This window comes from Phascolarctos cinereus, unplaced genomic scaffold, assembly GCF_003287225.1.
Source record: "Phascolarctos cinereus isolate Bilbo 61053 unplaced genomic scaffold, phaCin_HiC Scaffold_2;HRSCAF=192, whole genome shotgun sequence".
In the NCBI taxonomy this organism is placed as follows: domain Eukaryota; kingdom Metazoa; phylum Chordata; class Mammalia; order Diprotodontia; family Phascolarctidae; genus Phascolarctos; species Phascolarctos cinereus.
In genome coordinates, this window is record NW_027555625.1 from 305,228,561 (window position 1) to 305,249,773 (window position 21,213).

The following is a 21,213-nucleotide window of genomic DNA, read 5'->3' on the forward strand; positions in this document are numbered from 1 at the left end:
TTCCTTGTTTTACAGGTGAAGAAATGTAAAGCTAAGAGATACGGAGTGACTTGCTCAAGGCCATATATAGGTACATATAGCCAGGATTTGACTCCAAACAGAGTCCTCTGCATTTTGCCACAGTGTACCCTGATTTGACATATGACAAAACTGAGACCCACAGAGAGAAGGTGATTATTCAGAGTCACAGAATGAATAGATATTCCCCAAATACCTTACCCAAATAAAGAGATTGTGATGTATTCAGAGTTTGCTTTTTAATTTCCAAATTTATTCCACAAATGCCTTATGATAGAAAATAATAAATGGCAAGATTTGGCAATGAATATAATTAGCTCCATTAGGATGGTATTGGGGTCTGTACATCTGTATTTTAAAATCTGGCTTCTGATGACTATCTAGTTGAGTCATTACTCAAGTATACCTTGGCAGTCTCAAGAAACAATTAATCTAGAAATGGAAAATTGATAGACCCTAGCACTTGGTATAAAATACTACAATCAATCAAATCAGTAAGCATTTATTAAGCCCTTGCTATGTGCCAGGCACTATGCTAAGCACTAAAAGGTAACCATGTGAAGAAGTGCAAGTGAGAGATGTTTGTCAGAGCTTAAATTACACTTAAAATGTGACTTATTTCATCAGTTGCTCTAATTCTGTAGATTTGGGGGGAGTTGAGCCAAGCCTTTTGGGAATATGACTGTGTTGTGGGAAAAGTGCTGTATTTTGAGTCCTCACATTACCACTTATGTGTATGATTTTGGACAAGTTATTTAATAAGACTTGACATTTATGGAGTATTTTAAGGTTTTCTTCATACTAATCTTTGAGGTAGGTAGGGCAAGTACATCTTGTAGATGAGGAAACAGGATGGAAGAGGTTGTGACTTGTCCTAAGTTATATGGGAAGAAATGACAAGGCTGATGGGAGCTCAAATCTTCAAATTTCCAAGTCCAGTGCTCATTTAATTAGGCCACATTGTTCTAATTAACTTCATCTATGAAATAAGGTAACAGTACTTGTAATAATGATCTTATAAGTTTCTTATGAAGAAATGCTTTCTTTGTAAGCTATAAAACGACATAAAAATATGAACTATATAAAAAAGTAGGAGTAAAACATTTCAATCCACATTTTTTTTCCTCTTCCTGAAGTGCTCAGGGTTATCTAGATGTTTTAATTCTTTCTCTCTAGTTTTGATCATATGGTTTCCTGGGAGTGGCAAATTTCTGCCCCTATTTTTCCTCATTAGGGTTTCCTTGGATATTTACTGACATACATTTTGTGGTTTGCTATAATTAATTTTAACCTCTTCTGCATGTTGGTAGAGGGGTGGAGGAAAGGAGTGGGAAGCTTATCAAAAATGACTTTATTGCATTAAAATCTTATCTTGCTCAGTGAAAAAATGCCTATACCTTCCTCAAACACAGAATTCAAACAGGCTTTGAAATCATCTGATGAAAAGTGCTGTCGGGCAAGAAATAGCCACTCATATTTGTTTATCAAACTCGACATTCTGCCCTTGTACTGAATAAGCCATTTAAGGGGTGGAATTTAATTTGGTGAGTTCATTCCAACCTTGGGCTTTGTTAGCAGAGCATACAGTTACATTTAAGCCATATTCTGTGCCATGTTCAGCAATTGGTGGAATTCAAAGCAACGAGAGTTTTCCCAGGCCTTACCCAGCAGTTTTTGGAATTGCCTGTAAACTGCATCTCTACTTAAAAACTTTTTGATGAGGCTTGTAGCAGGATCAGTGAAGCACAGGAAACTGTTAATTGTAACATTCATGCTGATCATTTAATTTTGTTTTGACAAAGAAATGGAAAAAAAAGATCATTTAATATCCTTTCTTCCTACAAAATTCTTGTAGGCCCAGAGACTTTATTGGAATCCAGCTAATGATCTACATACACTCAAGAATATAGGAAGGCTCTTTGAAATCATGTGGTCCAACCCCCTCATTTTACAGAGGAGGAAATAAAGGCTAAGGTACAAAGGTCCCAAAGCTAATGAGTGGTAGCCCTAGAACCAAAACCTAAGTCTGACTCTCTTCAATCCAGTGCTCGTACAAGGCAGGACCTCTCTGTTTCTGGAGATGCATCATGGAATACTAAAAAGAGCATTGTTACCTAAAGAGTCAGAGGACAAATCTTGCCTCAGATACTTAGGGTCATGTGTTTTAAAACCTGAAGGGAACGTAGAGGTCACCTATTCCAACCTTCTTAGTTTACAAGCCAACAAATTGAGGCCCAGGGAGGTTAAGTGATTTGCCTCAGGTCATACATGTAGAATGGCATTTGAATTTGGGACCCTCAGTTGAGGGTCCCAAACTTACAATCGTAAGTTCAATACTCTACCCACAGGCAAGTTACTTATACCCTCTGAGAGCCTTAGTTAATTCATTTGTAAGTGGATAAAATAATATTTGTACTAATTACTTCACAAAATTGTTCTGAGGAAAGTACTTTACAACACCAAATAAATGTATAGAGTCGTTGTGCCTGGACTTTTTTCCATACAAGCATGTCATCAGAGATTCCCTCATTTCCCATGAAGGACGAAATGGCTCCGTTCCACATTGTCCAAGAGGGAAGGGGGAAAAGGCATTCATTCCAGAACTTAATGTGGCCCTTTCTTGGGTGGCAAAGTCTAGAAGCATCTTTTCAACCAGCTACTCTTATCACATGGTTAGGAGAGGGAGGGGACGTTAAGGGCATTTCTGAATAAGTATAAAATTAATTTTCCATTTTTCTCTTTCTAGTGGTTTTAACCCATGAAATCCTCAGGAAGGCTAGAGGAAACCTTGAGGTAAAGTAAAATTTCCAAATTATCCTATAATTAAAAGAGAATAAAAATGATGTTTTAAAGTGTGTGTGTGTGTGTGTGTGTGTGTGTGTGTGTGTGTGTGTATATACACACACACACACACACACATACATCTATCTATCTATAAATTAAATTGCAGCCACTGATCCTCTCCCACTCCCTTGAAAAAAGGCAGAAGGCATTTTCGATGCTAGTTTCTTTCTCGGCCATCCTGTTCTGTGCTTCTTATTCCCAGTGATGCTCTCTCCTTAGATTCCCACTCAGGAGTGTCAGAGCTTGACCCAACTTCTTCCTCCGTAATACTTTCCATCTCCTTCCTTTTCCCTCATGTCTCTCCATGGTGGCCACTGCTTGGGAGCAGAATAAGTTCATTGTTTTTTAAGCCTAACTGATCATTTTAATTTGGGGGAAGCTGAGCCTCTTTCTATTTACTTTTGTTTCATTTGGAATATCTGGAATTGTATGTTAAGGAATCTATTATAATCATAAGAAACTATGAAATCTATCTGGGTTCTTAACTGACGCACACTCAAAAGTTTCCTTTTCTTTTCAGCTTAAACCAGGGGGGCAGTCTCTGGGAACAGCTAGTTCCTGTGCATCAGAATCCTGAAGGACCAGCTTCTGCTAATAAATGCATTGACTCCTCACTGTGATCATTTGCAGACTGCTTGTCTTTGTTTTAATATAAGATCTCCCATATCAATGGAGAGGGTTTGAACAGTCCCTGAGAAGCAGATGTGTATACACACACACACACACACACACACACACACAGACACACCTGGTGTAGTGCAAAAGCACTAGATTTGGAGTCTGAGGACTTGGATTTAAATCCTGACTCTGCTGTTTACTACCTGTGTGACCTTAAACCTTCACTGCCTTTGTCTAGGCCCTTTTCCTCTGTAAAATAAGGGGAGTAGTTGAGATGATCTCTGAAGTCTCTTCCAATTCATAGTCCTTCTTGTTTTATGTATTGTAAAAAGTATACTTGATTTGGGGGAATAATTCATCGTTGATGGTACTGTAGAGTTTTGAACAGCTTCACTAGCTGAGGTACATGGACATTTTTCAGGTATCATCTGCTGGAGAGTAGCCACGAACTTGTAAAGCAAGTTCAAATTTCCAATCTGACTTTGTGGAGTCACCATTCTGGTGTGGCTACAGCTAGCCAGGGGCTTCTGTTAAAGTTCATGCAATATGGTTTTTCACAAAGCTTTTCCATCTCCTCAGCAATTTTCCATTGATATTATTTGCAGATGCTAATTAAATAATACCTTTATTTAAACCTGTTTATGTAGTTATTTGATATGAAACATCAAAGCCTTAAGCCAAAATCTGAGTTGCATGGTGTCAAATAGTTGTGTAATTTCATTAAGATAATATTCTTCATCTCTGCCATGAAATCACTTTTAAAATCGCTGTTTGAATGAGTTCTCTCATCTACTGTTTTAGTTGGAGTAGCTTTTAAATCCTGGAGAGAAAAAATCTGCCTTGCCCTTTTCTGGTTTTAGAAAAGCTGCATGGTATTGGGGTGAGGGCCCTGATGGTGACTGGCCAGGTTTATACTACAAAACCTTCTTTGCTTAGGGTGAGCTGGGATCTTATTTTTCTAATACACTTGAGGGAGATTCACTGACAAAAAAACAAAATAAAACAAAAAAAACAACCTGGGTGAGTTATATCCCAGGTAGGAGCTTCTATTTCCTCATCTACAAAAAGACAAGGATTGGCTCTGTGATCTGAGAGGTCCCATCCAGCTCTCATAGCAGCATGATATAAAAGTAGGAATCTACTAAGTATACTTACTTTACTAAATAAATCTACTTCAAATCCCTTCTGACACTTGAGAGCCTTCACTGGAGAAGGTCAATTAACCTCTTTGAGCCTGTTTCCCCAATCCATAATGAGGAAAGTCATCTTTGTGTACTTCTGTCACAGGGTTGTTGTGGGGAAATCACTTATAAATCTCAAACCATTATAGAAATGTGATTTGTCACAGTATAAGTTTTTTTCCTGAGGTCCAGTAATCCTATATTCAGCATGTAACAAAGAGATATGTTTGTTTCCAGAGGGAGAGAGAGAAGGAATACACAGCCAAACCTTGTCCCAATAATGAGCAAAAGAGTAGGATGAACTCCATTACCTGCCATTTGGGTCTTGGCTGAGGAGGCTGTTGGTTCAAGTTGGGCTGTTGGGTGTCTTGGGGCTCTGTGTCACACATAGCAGTGATTATTAGAACATATTCCTGTTTCAGGGCTGGTAGGGCGGGGCTGTCATCCACCAGGAGGGTAGTGGTTTTCTCCTGTGCTAGTTCTAGATTTTTCAGGCACTACATTTCTGTAATGAGAAATGTGACTCCTCAGCGTCATCACAAAGCCTTCGATTTATTGAATGATAGAGCTAGGAAGGACCTTAGGGAGGGAACTTCCAAAACCAATCTGTCATTATTTCCTTTTCAGAAGGATTGGCTGCTCTATAGGAAACCTTCAGTGAATCCTTTGGCAAACAAGAGTTCCCTGTTTATAGAAGTTGGAGGATCTTGAAAAAAACCTAAAACTAAAGACAGCTCTGAGATAATAACATAGTTAAGGAAAATAGAATTCAATTGAATAGCCATGTTTCCACTATAGAAAGAGCAGAGGATTGGAATGTCTTAAGTTCTAGTTCTTGTTCAACCACTTATTCCCTCAGTTACCCTGGGCAAGTCATTTTCCCTCTTTGGGCCTCAGTTCCTTCCTTTGTAAAGTAATTGGACTAGATGATGTCTGAGGCTCCTTCCAGCTCTAACATTCTATCCTATTCAAATTTTTAGGAATGCATCTACAAGTGTACTTCCCTTTAAGCAAAACCAGCATCAGAAAGTTCATATTTACATGAAAGATGACAAGTGATTATTTACTTTTTCAACAGAGGATTCATAGTAGGATTTCTTTAAGTAGTGAACTCTTCTGTAGTTTTGAAAATGAGTGAATTTATAAATAGTTCTCTTGTATAACATGAATCACACATCTACTCCATTTTCCTCCTCCTCTAGACCCAAATTATGTAAAAGCAGAAGAGTTCAAAACTTTGGGTTGTCTAAGGCTCTTCATTTGCCGAAAGATGGAGAGAATTTGTTTGTGCTGGATTAGAGCTGAGAACAAACTCTGTAAATGAGGGAAATTCAGCACTTTACAAAAGCATCATTGTCCTCACAGCCACTAAAAATGTCAAGTTAATTTTGCTAAGCAGCCAAATTATAGACATTCAAAAGTGGTAATCAGAAATGTTGTACATTTCCAGTTTTGAAATTAATCACTGTATGTCTTTGAGCTATAACACCTGAAAGAAACAGCTGTACATCTATATATAGAGCTACCGAGTCTTACAGTCTTTCTCCATCTTTTCTGCACTGAATACAAGTTTCTGTGGTTTGCTTTCATTTTTCTGAAGATGATCTGCTGTTGATTTGCAAGGTTAGCCTGCGTTGGCTCATTTTTCTAGGCTGCGACTGTAGACTCAGACGTCTTATTCAAGAACAAGGGAGGTAAAATTGCTAAATGGCTAAGATAAGGCCAAACTGAATGGACATTAACAAGAGATTTCTTAATAGTCTTAATTACTCTTTGTTTCCGTTACTCACTCTTCTGTCTCCTACCCCACAAATAGAACTGTATTCCTTCCGTGTGTCTCAGCTGTCTCCCTCGGAGACCTCATCGCATGACTTCAGATATCACCTTTATGCATATGATCAGTCAGCCAATAAGCATTTATTAAATACCTTCTATGTGCTTGGCCCTGTGCTAGGCATTGGGGGATACAGATGAGGAAAATGTCTAAGGTTCATAAAATGAAGACAGTGTCTGCCTTCCCCCCCCCCCCAAGGAGTTCACATTTCTGTGGGGAGGAGGGCTCACAATATGTTCACAGGTAATAAAAATACAGGATGGGAGAAAGGTATGGGCGTAGAATTGGTTGTGGCTGCAGCAGGGAAGGTCTCTGGAAAAACCTAAAGAGGAGCCCTGATTACCATCTCAAACTCCACTCACAATTTCTGCTCCTTGCTAGATATCTCTACAGATATTTCAGACTCAGGTACCAAACTAATTGTCTCTTTTGTTTCTGCTCTTGATTTACTTGTTTTAGTTAATTGTATTACCATTCATTCAACTTTGTGACTTCCTGTATGAACTTGGTCATGTCATTTTACCTCACTGATCTTCAGTTTCCTCATATGCCAAAAGGAATGGGCTTGGACTAGGTTCATTCTAAGATCCCTTCTAATTCTAAGGCTGTGATCTAAGATTTTGTTGCCAACACATACCCTTCTATCTCTGACTTTCAAGATCCTAAATCCAATGGCTTAACAACCCTAATATGCTCTTTTGTTTTTATTCCCACCCCTATCACCCCAGTTTAGGCCTCATGACCTCTCCCCTAGGTTGTAACCTAACAGATCACCATACAAGCATGTACTGAATAAGTACAGCTTAAAGCAGATATAGGGAGAAGGGGACGTGGTCTAATTGACAAAGTATTGGACGAGAAGATCTGAGTCTGAATTTACTAGCTGTTAGATGATATTGGACAAGTCATTTTAGTTCTCTGAGCTACAGATTCCTAAGCTATAAAATGGATGGGTTTGAATGATATATTTAAAGTCCTTTGTAGTTCAAGCATTCAGTGAATTGTGGGTGAATTTGTTACCCTTTTTGGTTATAACATACCCTCTTCTGCTCTTGCTGCCAGATTCATTTTTAATTAATTTTTATTTTCTAAATATTTATTTTCTAAAGCAAGTATGGTTCTGATTTTGTCTCAGCCTAATTTGAAAGTCTTTATTAGCTCCCTATTGCATCCCAAATAATGGCCAGATTCCTTAGTCTATTATTGAAGGTGCTCAGTAATCGGGCCCTTCCCTATTATTGGGGTCTACGTCTTTACTACATGTTTACTACATGATCCCTATGCTCTCGTAAAACTGTAATGATGTTTCTTGAATATGGCTTGTGCCATCCTGCCTCAGCGCATTTGCTCACATCATTTAATGTGCTTTTAATTCCTTCCTCCACATCCTTTTTCTGCCTATTGACATCTTAACTCTCTTTCACTTACTTATTTTGTTGCTGTTTTTTCATCCCCAGCCCATCCCCTGTGCCAATGTGGCAGCTTGTCGCTGATGTAGATTAGCAAGCTGAATTTGTAGTCTAAAGGGTTTCCTGACACATTAAGACGTTAAGTAACTTGTCCATGGTTACTCAGCCAGTATGTTTTAAGGTTAAGACCTGAGATTAATCATTCTTGATTCCAAGACCAGCCCTTTATTTGGACTCACACTTGATATATTTGTTCATCTGGGGAACCTCTGAAGATTCTTGAGAATAAGTGACATGATAAAGAGATTTTCTAGGTCTGGCAGTAAATGCAGGATGGATGGGAGGGGAAAGAGTAGAATCAGTTGTATTAATTTAGATGGTTAGGCAATGAATGAATGAGAATGAAGGAGACGAGATATTCAAAAAACGTTTTGAAGTAAAAATCAACAGGACTGATCATTCTTTCTCCCAATCTATGAAATTTGTAGTATTTTTTTTTCTGGTCTACACAAATTGGTACTGGGTGCTTGACTGACATTTTCTATTTGTCTCATGCCTTTTGTTTCCATAACAAAATTGTGAACTACTTGAGGGCAGGTTCTATGTTTTATACCATGCATATTTTTGAGCATGTGGTCACCATACAGAATCACAGAATTTCAGAGTTGGAAAAGCCCTCAGGGGAGGGTCATCTAGTCTAATTGATGCCTTCCTGAGAATCCCTTCTACAGTATCACCAACAAGTCATCCATTATTGACTTGGTGACCTCTTGTGATGATGGTGATGATGATGATGAGGAGGAGGAGGAGGAACCAACCCACAACCTCCTGAGGCAGAAACATCTCACTTTTGGACAGATCTGATGTTTAAGAATTTGTCCTCATGTCAAGCTTAAATCTTCCTTTCTGCCGACCATTTCTCATTGCCCTACATTCTGTTCTCTGGACCCAAGCAATCAAACTGAAATATTTTTTCTTGCCATCTCATCTTGGAGAGGCCTCACAACCATGCTGAGACCCTGTCTGGCAGGGTAGCTATAGTTGTATGTTCTGCTCTATTCAACTGAGGAAATGAAATCAGGAAGCCATGTAACAGGTTGGCTGTGACAGAGGGAATCACAACTGGTATTTATGTAGTGCTTTAAGGTTTGTGAAATGCTTTACATACAGTTTCATGTGGTTTTACAGTAATACTTTTAAGCAGGCATTTCAAGTAGTCATATCCCTATTTCACAGGTGAAGAAAAGGAGGCTTGAAGAAATTGTGACTTAACCTGTGGTCACTCAACTAGAAGGTGTCTCATTCCTCAAGATCTGTCTTTATTCCAAGTCCAGTGTTCTTTCCAGTATACTATATTGACTCCCAGAGAATCTATGTCAAAAGGCAGCTTGGGGACTCTGAAATCCTTAACTCCTAATAATTTGCTCAGATTATAAAGATAAAATCTCAGAGACTAGAAGATTGAGGCCTATCTTGGCTACTGATTATCAGCATTTAAAAAAAAAATCACAACCTATTTTGACTTCCAGGATCCAAGATGGTGGAGTAAGCAGTTAGTCACTCTTACCCTCCCTTATTGACCTCGAAAAACCCAGAGAATCTTGCCCCAGGAAAAATCTTAAAGCAGTGGAGTACTGAGGTACATCAGTCTTTTAGCTCAGGAGGCTAGTGGGATTAATGGGAAAGGTCCCTCTTGCCGTGGCTGAAGGGAACCAGTATAGGATGGGAGGCATCGCAGCAAGCCAGCAGCAAGCCCCACCTCAACAAACCAGTGGGAGGTCCTAAGCCTTAGGGTGGTGGAGCAGGCAAGCACCAACACCAGGCATACACCAGCCACCAGCTCCAGCTCAGCACCAGGTAAGCTACCAGATGCCTCCAAGCTGCCAACACCTGAGGCCCCAGCACACAAAACCAGTAACCAGTCCCCTAGCCCCCAGCACAAGAAGCCTGGGACAGTGCCCCCTCTGTTCCAGAAGCAGAGATCAACTTTAAAAACGAGAAAAAAAGGCAAACGACATGAGCAAGAAGTAATAAGGAAAAACGGTGACCATAGAGAAGTATTTGGTAACAGGGAAGATCAAAACACAAATTCAGGAGAGGACAACATTGTCAATACACCCACATCTGAAACCTCAAGGGGGAGTATGAACTGGTCTCAAGGCAAAAAAGCCTCCTTGGAAGAGCTCAAGAAGGATTTTAATAGTCAAATAAGAGAGGTAGAAGAAAAAAATCACAACACTGTAGTTTCCCCTTTCATAAACATTCAAAAGGAAGGTAAGTGCCTATCATGTATCCCCATACTATCCTTGGTGAGTGGCTAGAAGAGAAGTGTGTCATCCCTGCTCTTGAGGAGATTTCAGGCTAACTAGGAAGACTAATACAGAAAATAATTAGAGACTGATTGTAATAAAATACATAAACAAGTATGACATGATGTTTATGCTGATTGGGCTACGAAGGCTTAGAGACAAGAAAGCATCACGTGGACTAGAGTGCTTAGAGAAGGATTCCTCTGCAGGAGTGGGGAACCTGCAGTCTCGACGCCATATGTGGACCTTTAGGTCCTCAAGTGCCACCTTTTGACTGAGTCCCAGTTTTACAGAACAAATCCTTTTATTAAGGGATTTGTCCTGTGAGGTTTGGATTCAGTCCAAGGCCACACCTGAGGACCTAGAGGGTCACATGTGGCCTCGGGGCTGCAGGTTCCCCACCCCTGCCTGGGGGTTGGAATTTGGTAGAGAGGAGAAAAAAAAAACCCCAAATAACTACGAATGATGTGTGCTAGACTGAAATACATTTGAAAACCTGACATCTTACTCACTGGCAGCATAATGGACAGTGTTGAATGTCCCTCTTTGTTTGGGTAAGCGCCTTCCCAGAACTGCCAAGAAGACATGATAGAACTACATCGAATCCTACATTTTGTTCATTTATATCTACAGCACATACCTGGTAGATTTCTTCAGGAGGAATTCAACAATTACACTTTCTATAGGACCTAGATACTAAATACTTGCTGTTTGTGTAGTTAAGTCAACAAATAACTTCATACAACTGTCAAATCTCAGAGGCCATCTTTTCTGATCTTAGTTGAACCAGGAATCCCTTCTACAACATGCCTGACAGGTGATTAACTTCTGCTAGAAAACCTCCAGGAGGAGGTACTCGCCACCTCTTAAGGGAGCTCATTCTGCTTTTGGACTTCAATTCTAACAAGTTCTTCCTTGTGTGGATCCTGCATCTGTGTCTCTACAAATTCTACTCTTTGCTCCTATTTCTGTTTCTTGGGGTCAACTCGATCAAACCTAATCCCTCGGACTTAAGTCTGTTATATTTATCCTCCTTTTCTTATGTGCCTGCTTCTTTCTTAAGTGATACAGGAGAGAAAATTGTTTCTACCCTTGGGAAGCTTGTGTTCCACTGGGGAGGCAAACCTTAAACTAGAAACAGAATGGTGTAAGCTGTTATGCAGTCTAGCACTGAGGTATGCAGTTAATGCTGAAATTCAGTGAATGAAAGATCAACTGAAGAGGTCGTGGAGAAAGTAGTCTCTGAGCTGGGCCAGATGTAGATAAGAGGAAAAGGGAAAAGTCATTCTGTGTGGGTAGAAGGCTAACAAATGCTGAAACAGCTTCCAGAGTATAATCAGAGCACTGTATACAAGTTGAGCTTGATAACTAATGTGTGTATTTATGCTTTTTTTTTTTATTAAGGGGGTTAATAAGGTTTAGCTCTTAGCATAATGTCAGGCTAGATGAAGAAAAAAGTTATTCAAAAAATGTGATTTGGTGAGATTGCGTATGCCAGCTGCAAATTTGAATTGATATTCTGCCGCATAAACCTGAACTGCTAAAATGATTCCATTATGTGTATTTACATATGCATAAGGTAAAAGGGCTATACACAGAGACATAAGTGGTATTATGGGCCTTTGATTGAAATCTTCCTTATTCCTGGAATGCCCTTCACATCTCTTGAATGCTTAGCTCTTCTTTAAGACACACATCAAATGCTAGTTCTCTGGTTCCCTCTCAAACTCCAACGCCAAGTTGCCTCTCATACTTTCTGTAGTGCTTTGTCCTATAAACTCTTGCCATATTCTGTTCTGACTTATAGTTATTGAATAGCTGCTAAATATTTGTACATATCCTATTCCCTCTGGCCTAGCAATAGTCATGAGCTATGCTTCTGCTGACATTCAGCTAACCTTGACTAGATGAAATGCAACTGAACTGGTTTCATCACCTTTAATTCTCTGATTTTTGAAAGTGGATATTAGCACAAAAGAAATATGCAGAAGTGGTTCTTAAAGAGCGCACTTAAGGGACTGTTAGAGATATTGCATTGGGCCACTTCTCAGTTGATAAATGGTCAAAGGACACGAATAGACAGTTTTATAAGGAAAAAAATATATGCCATCAAAAGCATATGAAAAAATGCTTCAAATCACTAATAATTTAGAGAAATGTAAATTAAACCAACTCTGAGGTTTTACTTTATCAGACTGACAGAAGTATCAAAAAAAAAGAAAATGACAAGATGTTGGAGGGACTATCAGAAAACAGATATGTTAATGTATTGTTGGAGCTATGAACAGGTTTTGCCATTCTGGAAAGCCATTTGGAACTGTGCCCCCCAGATTACTAAACTGCATATCCTTTGAGCCAGCAATGCCACTACTAGATCTGTATCATAAAGATATCATGAAAGAAGAGAGGGATATATGTAAAAATATAGCATATGTAAAAATTATGTTGTAGCTCTTTTTGTGGTGGCAAAGAACTAAGAGGGTACCTATTAATTTGGGAACGCCTGAACACATTTTGCTGTATGGATGTAATTGAATATCTTTTTGCTGTAAGAAATGACAAAAGGAACAGTTTGAGAGAAAACTGAGGAGAGTAGTACGAACTGATGCAGAGTGAAGTGAGTAAACCCCGGGAAACAATGTACTTAATAATAACAATATTGTAAAGACAAATAATTTTGAATGACATAAGAACACTTATCTGTGCATTTTGAAACCATGATTCCAGAGGACCTATGATGGAAAGTTAACCACTTCCTGACAGAGAAAGGCCACGGACTGAGGTGCAGAAGAACTTTATTTTTGTTATGGTACATATGGAAATTTGTTTTTGCTTGACTATTCATATTTATTACAAGGAATTTGTTTTTCATTTTTTTTAATGGGGGTGAGTGGGAAGGAAAGAAAATAGATTTTTATTAATTGAAAAAAATAAAATTAAACATTAATAAGAGATAGTGCCATGGTATGGGAGTAGTTAAACAATTTAAGGATCATTCAAGCTCATGGTGAAAGAGGATCAGTCTCAACGAAGGATAAAGTGCTTTAAAAAATGAAAACAACACCAAGACCTTAAATTATTAGTGCAAAATGGCCTAATTAATCTGTAGGGGGAAAAAAATCACAGAAGTTCAGAGATGCTTGGCAGCTGGAGGGGCTGTTATTTATTCCTTTACAGTGTGGGGTAAGCTTCTTGAAGTTGTAAGAAGAGTTAAAAAAAAAAAAGAATTGTCATCTTTTACTATGAAGGAAAAATACTTGTCATGGGCAAGAACATACAAAGACTAGAGTAGTGAAGATTAGGAAAAAGTAACTTATTGATGAATAGTTTAAACTTACCCAAGCCTATACTAAAAATGTAAGAAGTCTAAGTAAGTTTGTCAGATCTGAGCATCTTTATCAGACTGCAAAGCATCCACTCCAAAGAAAATGTTATGGGGGAAGGGAAGGAGAAAGGAACAAACATTAAATGCCTACTATGTGCCAGGCACTGTGCTAAGTGCTTTACAAATATTATCTTATTTTAGGGATTTTTTTTTTTTACTTTCAGTGGGCCTTGCAATCTTGTTCCCATTGGAGTGGTGATGAACTTTGGAAAACACAGTGATAGACTGAGAAGCAGAATTGTTTTAGAGTTACAGAAATTCTCAAGCGGAGAGTGAATGCTACAACACAATCTTAACTTTGTTCTTCCTATTTACATTGTTGCTACAGTTTTCTAGGTTCTGCTCACTTTCAGTCTGTATCAGTTTATAAAAGTCTTTCCATGTTTCTCTGAATTCTTTATGCTCATTGATCTTTTTTTAATTTTTTCCCTTTTACTTTTTATAACATTAATATGTATTTATGGAACAAAGCAAGCATTTCCATAACATAGTACAATAAAAAAAATTATACCTGAAACTGCAAATCTGCTATGCACAGCTTACTATTCCTTTCAGATATTATTTTTTCTCCTTTTTTTCTACCCTCCTCCCATCCCACTCTCAAGATGGCTATCATTAGATACAAATAGGTATGTGTTTATATATATATATATATATATATGTATATATGTGTGTATATATATATAATGTATGTATATAAACACACATATATGTAAAATTATTCTATACATACTCCTGTTTATTAGTTCTTTCTCTGGAAGCAGATAGTGTCTTCATACATTCTTTATAGTTAATTTGGGTATTTTTGATAGTTTTAACTATCAAATAATTTCTCTCAAAATCATTCTTAAAACAATATTGCTGTTACTGTATACAGTGTTCTCTTGGTTCTGTTCATTTTGCTCTTCTATATTTCATGCAGGTCTTTCCATATTTTTCTAAGATCATTGAGCTCATTATTTCTTATAGCACAGTAGTATTCCATCACAATCATATACCACAACTTGTTCAGCCATTCCCCAATTGATGGGCAATTTCCAATTCTTTGCCACCACAAAGAGGGCTGCTTTTTTCCCTAATCATCTTTGGAAATAGACTTAATAGTGGTATTATTGCTGGATTAAAGGGAATAGGTAGTTTAATAACTCTTTGGGCATAATTCTAGTACAGTAATATTCCATTACATTCATAATCCATGATTTGTTTAGACATTTGCCAACTGATGGGCATCTACCTTGTTTACATTTCTTTGTTAGTATAAAAAATACATCAGTACACTTGCTCAACTATTCTCTGGGACCATGGTGAAAAGGAGCTGGCATGATTCCTCCCTTAGCAACTCAGCACAACAGAAGACTAGTTGATATTTTTGTCTCCCAGACACTGGTTTCTTACCTGGCAGGGAGCTTTAATGGTGTATTCAGCTAAATGGTGTTAATGTGTTTTTATGGAACCCCTTAGGGCATTTGCAGTGATAAATGATGAAAAGCAGACCACAAACCTCTGGGTCTATTTTCTGGTTTGTCACAGGACAAGAATAACACATTCAGAATTGTAATTGTAAATGGAAATCCATGCTGCACAAATGGAATAGGAATGTGCCATTGCGACTGGCTTATAAAACATGCGTATTTTGATCGTTGAATAATTGACCACAGGAATCAAGGTGAAAGTAGATTTAAGTAAGAAGTGTGTGAATATGTTGGTTGTATGGCATTTGTGAGGATTCCATTCAGCACACATTTTTAAGTGCCTTTGAATGTGTATAAGGCCTTGAGGATAGTCCCCGTGCTTAAGGCCATTATAGTCCTTTACCTAGTAGTTGACTTACCAGGAAATTGATGAGGGGCTGAAGACTGATATCAGGATGTGACATCAGATAAGGAAAACCAAGAAGACCAGTAGCTTGGAGACAAAGATCTATTGATGTAGGCACCCATTCCACTGGTGTAGATTACAACCTATCCATTATTTCTCATTCCTTGTCATTCTTTGTCCATTTCTATAAATCCGCCATAGGGATCTATATAATCTTGAAGAGTGCTTCTTTTTCAGTATTTCACAGATACCAAGACAGTCCTACACAGCCCAGTGCAGATTGGCCATTTCTTATCCCTTGTTCTTAATTTACAGCCACCCTACCTACTTTTCCAGCCGTGTGTGTTTATGTCGTCTCTTAAGTCACTTCTTGCTTATGAGTTGTCACTGGTAATGTAGCAGCCTATTCACATGGATCACATACCATTCTGTTGCTCCTTAGGTCCAATTGGAGGAGTTATCTCCAAGGTCCCTTTTTCCCTCATATACTGAGGCCCAGAGTGGTGAAGTGCTTTATTTAACTTAACAGGTAGAAAGGTGCAAAGTTAGTTTTCTGCATCTGGACACTGGGATCTTCCAACTACAGCCAGGTCCCAATGAGTGCAAATAATGATCCTGTGAAGTAGTTAATTTATTCACATTTGTACTGCACATTTCCACTGGGAAATGACCAAATTTTACATAATTATAACTGAATAGTGCAAATTGAATACATGCGGCTACTTCACAAGATTCATTATTTGCACCAATTGAGACCCAGCTGTAGACCATGCAGGAACAGATGAGAATCATGGGGTTTGGTATGAAAGGTTACCTTTATAGGGAAATTGACAACTATGAGGTCATCCTTAAAAAAAGTGATAGAAAACTCACGCAAGAGGAACTAGAATAGAACAACACATGTTAGTATGTGCCTTAGATAGAAGATGACTTGCTGGCATGTGCAGGAGAACCCAGTAAATTTCTTGCACATTGTGTTGTCATAAGGGCTGTGACCTCATTGATCCACCATTTACGTGATACCAGCATGGTGTAAAGGATAGAAAGCTGAGCTTGAATCCAGAACACCCGAGCTCAAGTCTAGCCTCTGACACATATTGGCTCTGTGACTGGGCAAGTTAGTTGCTTCAACCTTACAGTGTCCCTGGCAATTTTCTAAGACTATCTTGGCATAAGAGTTGCTGATTGACGTCAGTAGAGGGAGTTTCCATATTTGGAGTTCCCTAACCAATCAGATAATAAGTCTGGACCAAAAAAGTATACATAGTGTGTTATGATATCAATTAGTTTCATGAATAGGCTTTTCCTAGTTGAAATGGATGATCCTACCCCAGTTAGGAAGTCCAACGATGATGTATGCTTAAGGCACTCATGGGAACACACCTGGGCCCATTTAGCTTTTGCAGAGAGCTTTATCATTTTAAAATAAGTTTTGGCAAAGTTTTTGAGTCTACTTGAGAGAATATTCCAGCGGTTGATGTATTGCGGTTCTGGCATGTAAGCTGCTGCCTCTGCCGGCTTTCAATTCTACCCACTTTCCCAGGCCTATTTCAGGTCCCGTGTCCCTAGGAAGATTTCCTCAACAGCAACTCTTCTGGAACTTACAATTTGTGTACATAGTTGAGCCTTGATTCCCATGATTTCATGATCAGGAATAACATCTGCCTTGATCAGGGGCTTTAGAACCAGAAAGGGATCTCAGAAGACATCTCATCTAACCTCCATATTTTACAGATGAGGAGGAAATAGATGTGCACAGAAGTTGTGACCTACCCAAGGTCACACTGGTAGGCGCAGAGCTGGGATTTGGACCCAGGTCTCTGTCACCAGACATCATATACTTTAAGTATGTGAGCTTGATCATTACAGCCAGACTGTGAGTTCCTTGATGGCAGAGACAGTGTTTTCTTTTGGGTTCTCTCCAGTGCCTAACATAGAGGTGCATAAGATGAAGCAAACACATAGAAATGAATCTTAATCTCGTAAGGACTATGCCAGCATAGGTTTTAAGTCCTTTTGTAGAGTCATGGAATTTCAGAATTGGAATGGATTACAGACATTATCTATTCCAACCCTTACTTAAATAAGTTCCTCATTTTATAGAATGCTTTATACTTTTCAAATCAGGTTGACCCCTGGTGTTTCATTTGATCCATTTGAAGGCCACAGGAATTGGGATTTTTATTTTCTTTTCACATAAGAGGAAGCCAAGGCCTAAAACAGGAAGTGACTTATCCAAGGTCACAATAAATAGCAGAGCCAGGACTAGAACTCAGGCTTTCTGACAAGTAGTCAAAGGTTCTTTCTTGGAGGATAATAGAAGAGGGAACTACATTTTGTTTTCTTTTTTTTTTTTTGTGGCAATTGGGGTTAAGTGACTTGCCCAGGGTTACGCAGCTAGTAAGTGTCAAGTGTTTGCTCTGAGGCCAGATTTGAACTCAGGTCCTCCTGACTTCAGGTCCTGTGCTCTATCCACTGTGCCACCTAGCTGCCCCTGGGAACCACATTTTGTGCGCAGGACCTGAGGTCAAATCCTGAGATCAAGTCACTGAACCTCTCCAGGCCTCAGTTTTTTTATCTGTAAAATTATGGATTTGGACCAGATGACTAATTAGGTCCCTTTCTGTCCTAAATCTTTGTCCCTCTTATCCAATTGTTGTCTGCCAATGTTGCTGCCTACTCCAAAGCAGTCGTGACTATGCCTGGTAGGGAAATTGTCACAGCTGCCTCTGCATTGATGCTCACCCACTACACAGACTAACCACTAGATGGCAGCACACTGCTTCCCTTTTGTAGCAGCTCCCCCCCCCCCCAACCCCCTTCTCAGCCACAATATTAATAAAACTACAAGGCCGTTACTAATTCATCCAACATATAAATTCCTCTTTGAAACACTTTAATCATATAATCATTAAAAGGTACTCAGACTAGTACTTAATTACATATTTTTGGTCTTAAAAATTCTCTATTTATATTAATGTCATTTCTTTGGACTGAATATAACAATGAAACTTCTCAACATAGGCATCAGGTTACAAACTACGATGAGAGAGATGTCTACCTTTGCCGTCTTATCCCCCCGCTTTCCTCTCTTCGTGGACCCTAGGTTGCAGTCATACTGGGCGCCTCCCTCATCTTAAGACATGTTCCCTTTTCCTCTGTCTGAAATGTTTACTTACACTATTTACTCATTCAATGCTTTCCACACACACTTTTCCTTCAAGGACCATTTCAGGGACCATCTCTTTCAGAAAGTCTTCCCTGATCTCAGATGCCACAAAGTAATGGAGATTCAGTATATTATAAAGGCAATACTGTATAGTTCAGATTCTGAGTTTCATAAGAAGGGAAGACTTCCTGGAAGAGGACAGAACTGAGCTGGGCCTCAATGATTAGGTAATAGATCAGGTCAATAGGTTTCATGAATAAGCTCCTAATCTAGAAGTGACTCCTCCTGCCCATGAATTCCTATGGCATTTTGTACTTTTCCTAGATTTTTACACCATCTTGTATTATCCCTATTTATATTTTAGTCTCTTTTTATGTGTTCCATGAGGTTAGGAACCAGGACTTTTTTCCCCCTAACCTTTGTAGCTCAGTAGAATAGACAATCAATAAATATTTGTTTAACTGAATATAATCTTTATTGTTGTTTGGCTGTTCAATCATGTCCATCTCTTTTCTTTGGGTCCCCATTTGGGGTTTTCTTGGCAAAGATACTGGAGTGGTTTGCCATTTCCTTCTCCAGCTCATTTTACATGTAACTCAGGTAAACAGGGTTAAGTGACTTGCCCAGGGTCACACAGCTAGTAAGAGTCTGAGGTTGGATTTGAACTCAGGAAGAGGAGTCTTTCTGACTCCAGCCCTGGCACTCTATCCACTGTGCCATCTAGCCAAATATCATAGTCCAAGCTTTTTCATAAGTTTTGTAGGAGTTAGAGCTTGAAGGGTTCTTAGCCTTATTTACAGAGGAAGAAAATGAAACCCAGAGAGAGCAATCAACTTTCCCAAGGGCACAGAAGTGGCTGAGATGGTAGCTAAGACTGGGGCTTTTGACTCCAAAGTCAGTGAACGTTTTGCTATGTCTTCTGCCCTGTGTCCCTATCTTATCTCCACAACATTCAGAGTCATAAGCTCCTAGGATTTAAAACTGGAAGGGACCTCAAGGGGCATCTAATGTAACCCCTTTATGATGCAGATGTGGAAACCAAACCCAGAAAGGGAAAGTAATTCCCCTGATTAGATTATGAAGTCCACGAGGACGGAACCAAGTTTTGTTCACCCCTTATGTTTCAAAACTTCATTGCCCAGCCTAGAAATGTGATAGGTCTTTAATAAATTTTTGCTTAATTGCATCAAAATCATTCCAGGCTCATTCACTCTGTGTTCTGGCTCTTCTTTAGAAAAGGAGACCTTAGTGGAACTGAATCGTATTTATTTCTAAGTTGACATCAGATTTTTAAAACTGCCTGTCCCTGATTGAATATTTCTTAAAGGGCACCTGCTTTATGAATAGAGATTTTTCATTTTAGAATTACAGGTTTTGGACCTAGAAGGAACTTAGAGATCATCTAATCCAACATGGTAGGGTAGAAAGAGTCTTGCATTGGGAATCAGAGGACCTGGGTTCTAACCCCACTTCTGCTCCTTACTACCTGGGTGACCTTGGATAAGTCACTTGACTTCTTTAGTCCCCAGTTTCTTGTTCTGCAAAATGAGGGAGTTGGACGAGATAATCTATAAGATACAAAGCCTATATGCCTTATGAGATTAGGAAACTAGCATCTTTGCCCAAGGTCACACCGTTTGTAAGCAGTAGAACCAGAATTTGAACCCAGATTTTCTGATTCCAAGTCCAGTATTCTCTCCACTGTGCCACATTCAGAGCAGGAAAGGATTGTCCTAAGCTCATACATTTAGAGCTAAAAGGAACCTTAGAAGCCACCTGTCCAATTCCCTCATTTTACAGAGGAGGAAACTGAGGCTCAGAGAGATAAATGACTTTCCCAAGGTGACACAGGTGGTGGGAACTGACTCCAAATCCTGTGTGCTTCCCACTCTACCACACTGCCTCGTTGATGTTCAATGCCTTGCCCAGGCTAAGTTGCAAAAGTGGAAATCAAACCTAAGTTCTCTGACTTTAAATTCAACGCTCTTCCGATAAAGTACGCTGCATTGTCACTATGTCTTCACCAGTTTCTGCCATGGCTTAGACAGAGGCTTCTCTATGTTATGTCCCCACACTGGGACATTATTCCATTTAGGAGTCTATCACCCCCTGTCCCCTGAATCTTACTTCTTCTCTATATCCCCCAAGCTGTTTATAGTTCATGTGCCCATAGTTATTTCAGGGTACTCGTCAGTACAAAATTCCCCTTCCAATCCTAGTTAAATGAGAGGTAATGCTAGGCTCAAAATCATTGAAAACTGAAGCTGGAAGAGACCTTAGACACCACCTAACAAAAGTCTGGAAAAGGGAAAGGACACCCAGAGTTGCCTGGCCAAGTCCTTGGCAAGCCTAGGGCTGGACCTCAGGACTCCTGGGTCCCTCTCTGGCTGGGCACCTTCCCCCATGCCAGGCTCAGCAGATGGGCAGGGAAGGAGGTTTCCTGGGTGGGTGGGGTAGAGCTTAAGCTGAGCTGCTTCTCCCCCGGATTTTCTCTAGGGCTTCATGTAGGTTTATGACAAGAGAGGACCCCGGCATATTTGCATATGGTTTGCATATTCCTTGCTTACAATATACATATGCCGCCATGGGATGGGCCATCTGTTTATTCTTCTGTTCCTTCTCTAGCAG

The 21,213-nt window shown here is 39.3% G+C and overlaps 1 protein-coding gene across 10 annotated transcripts in view; it reads left to right on the forward strand.

The window, feature by feature from the left end:
* Positions 1-3,482, forward strand: part of CDK5RAP2 (CDK5 regulatory subunit associated protein 2) — a 151,457-nt gene extending 147,975 nt beyond the window's left edge. For all 10 annotated transcript variants that reach the window (XM_078150176.1, XM_078150175.1, XM_020990595.2 and 7 more), the window contains 2 exons: positions 2,765-2,811; positions 3,383-3,482. In XM_078150176.1, the coding sequence (XP_078006302.1) occupies positions 2,765-2,811; positions 3,383-3,439 (104 nt within the window). In that variant the 3' untranslated portion in view covers positions 3,440-3,482. The remainder of the gene's footprint in view (positions 1-2,764; positions 2,812-3,382) is intronic.
* Positions 3,483-21,213: the final 17,731 nt, after the last annotated feature.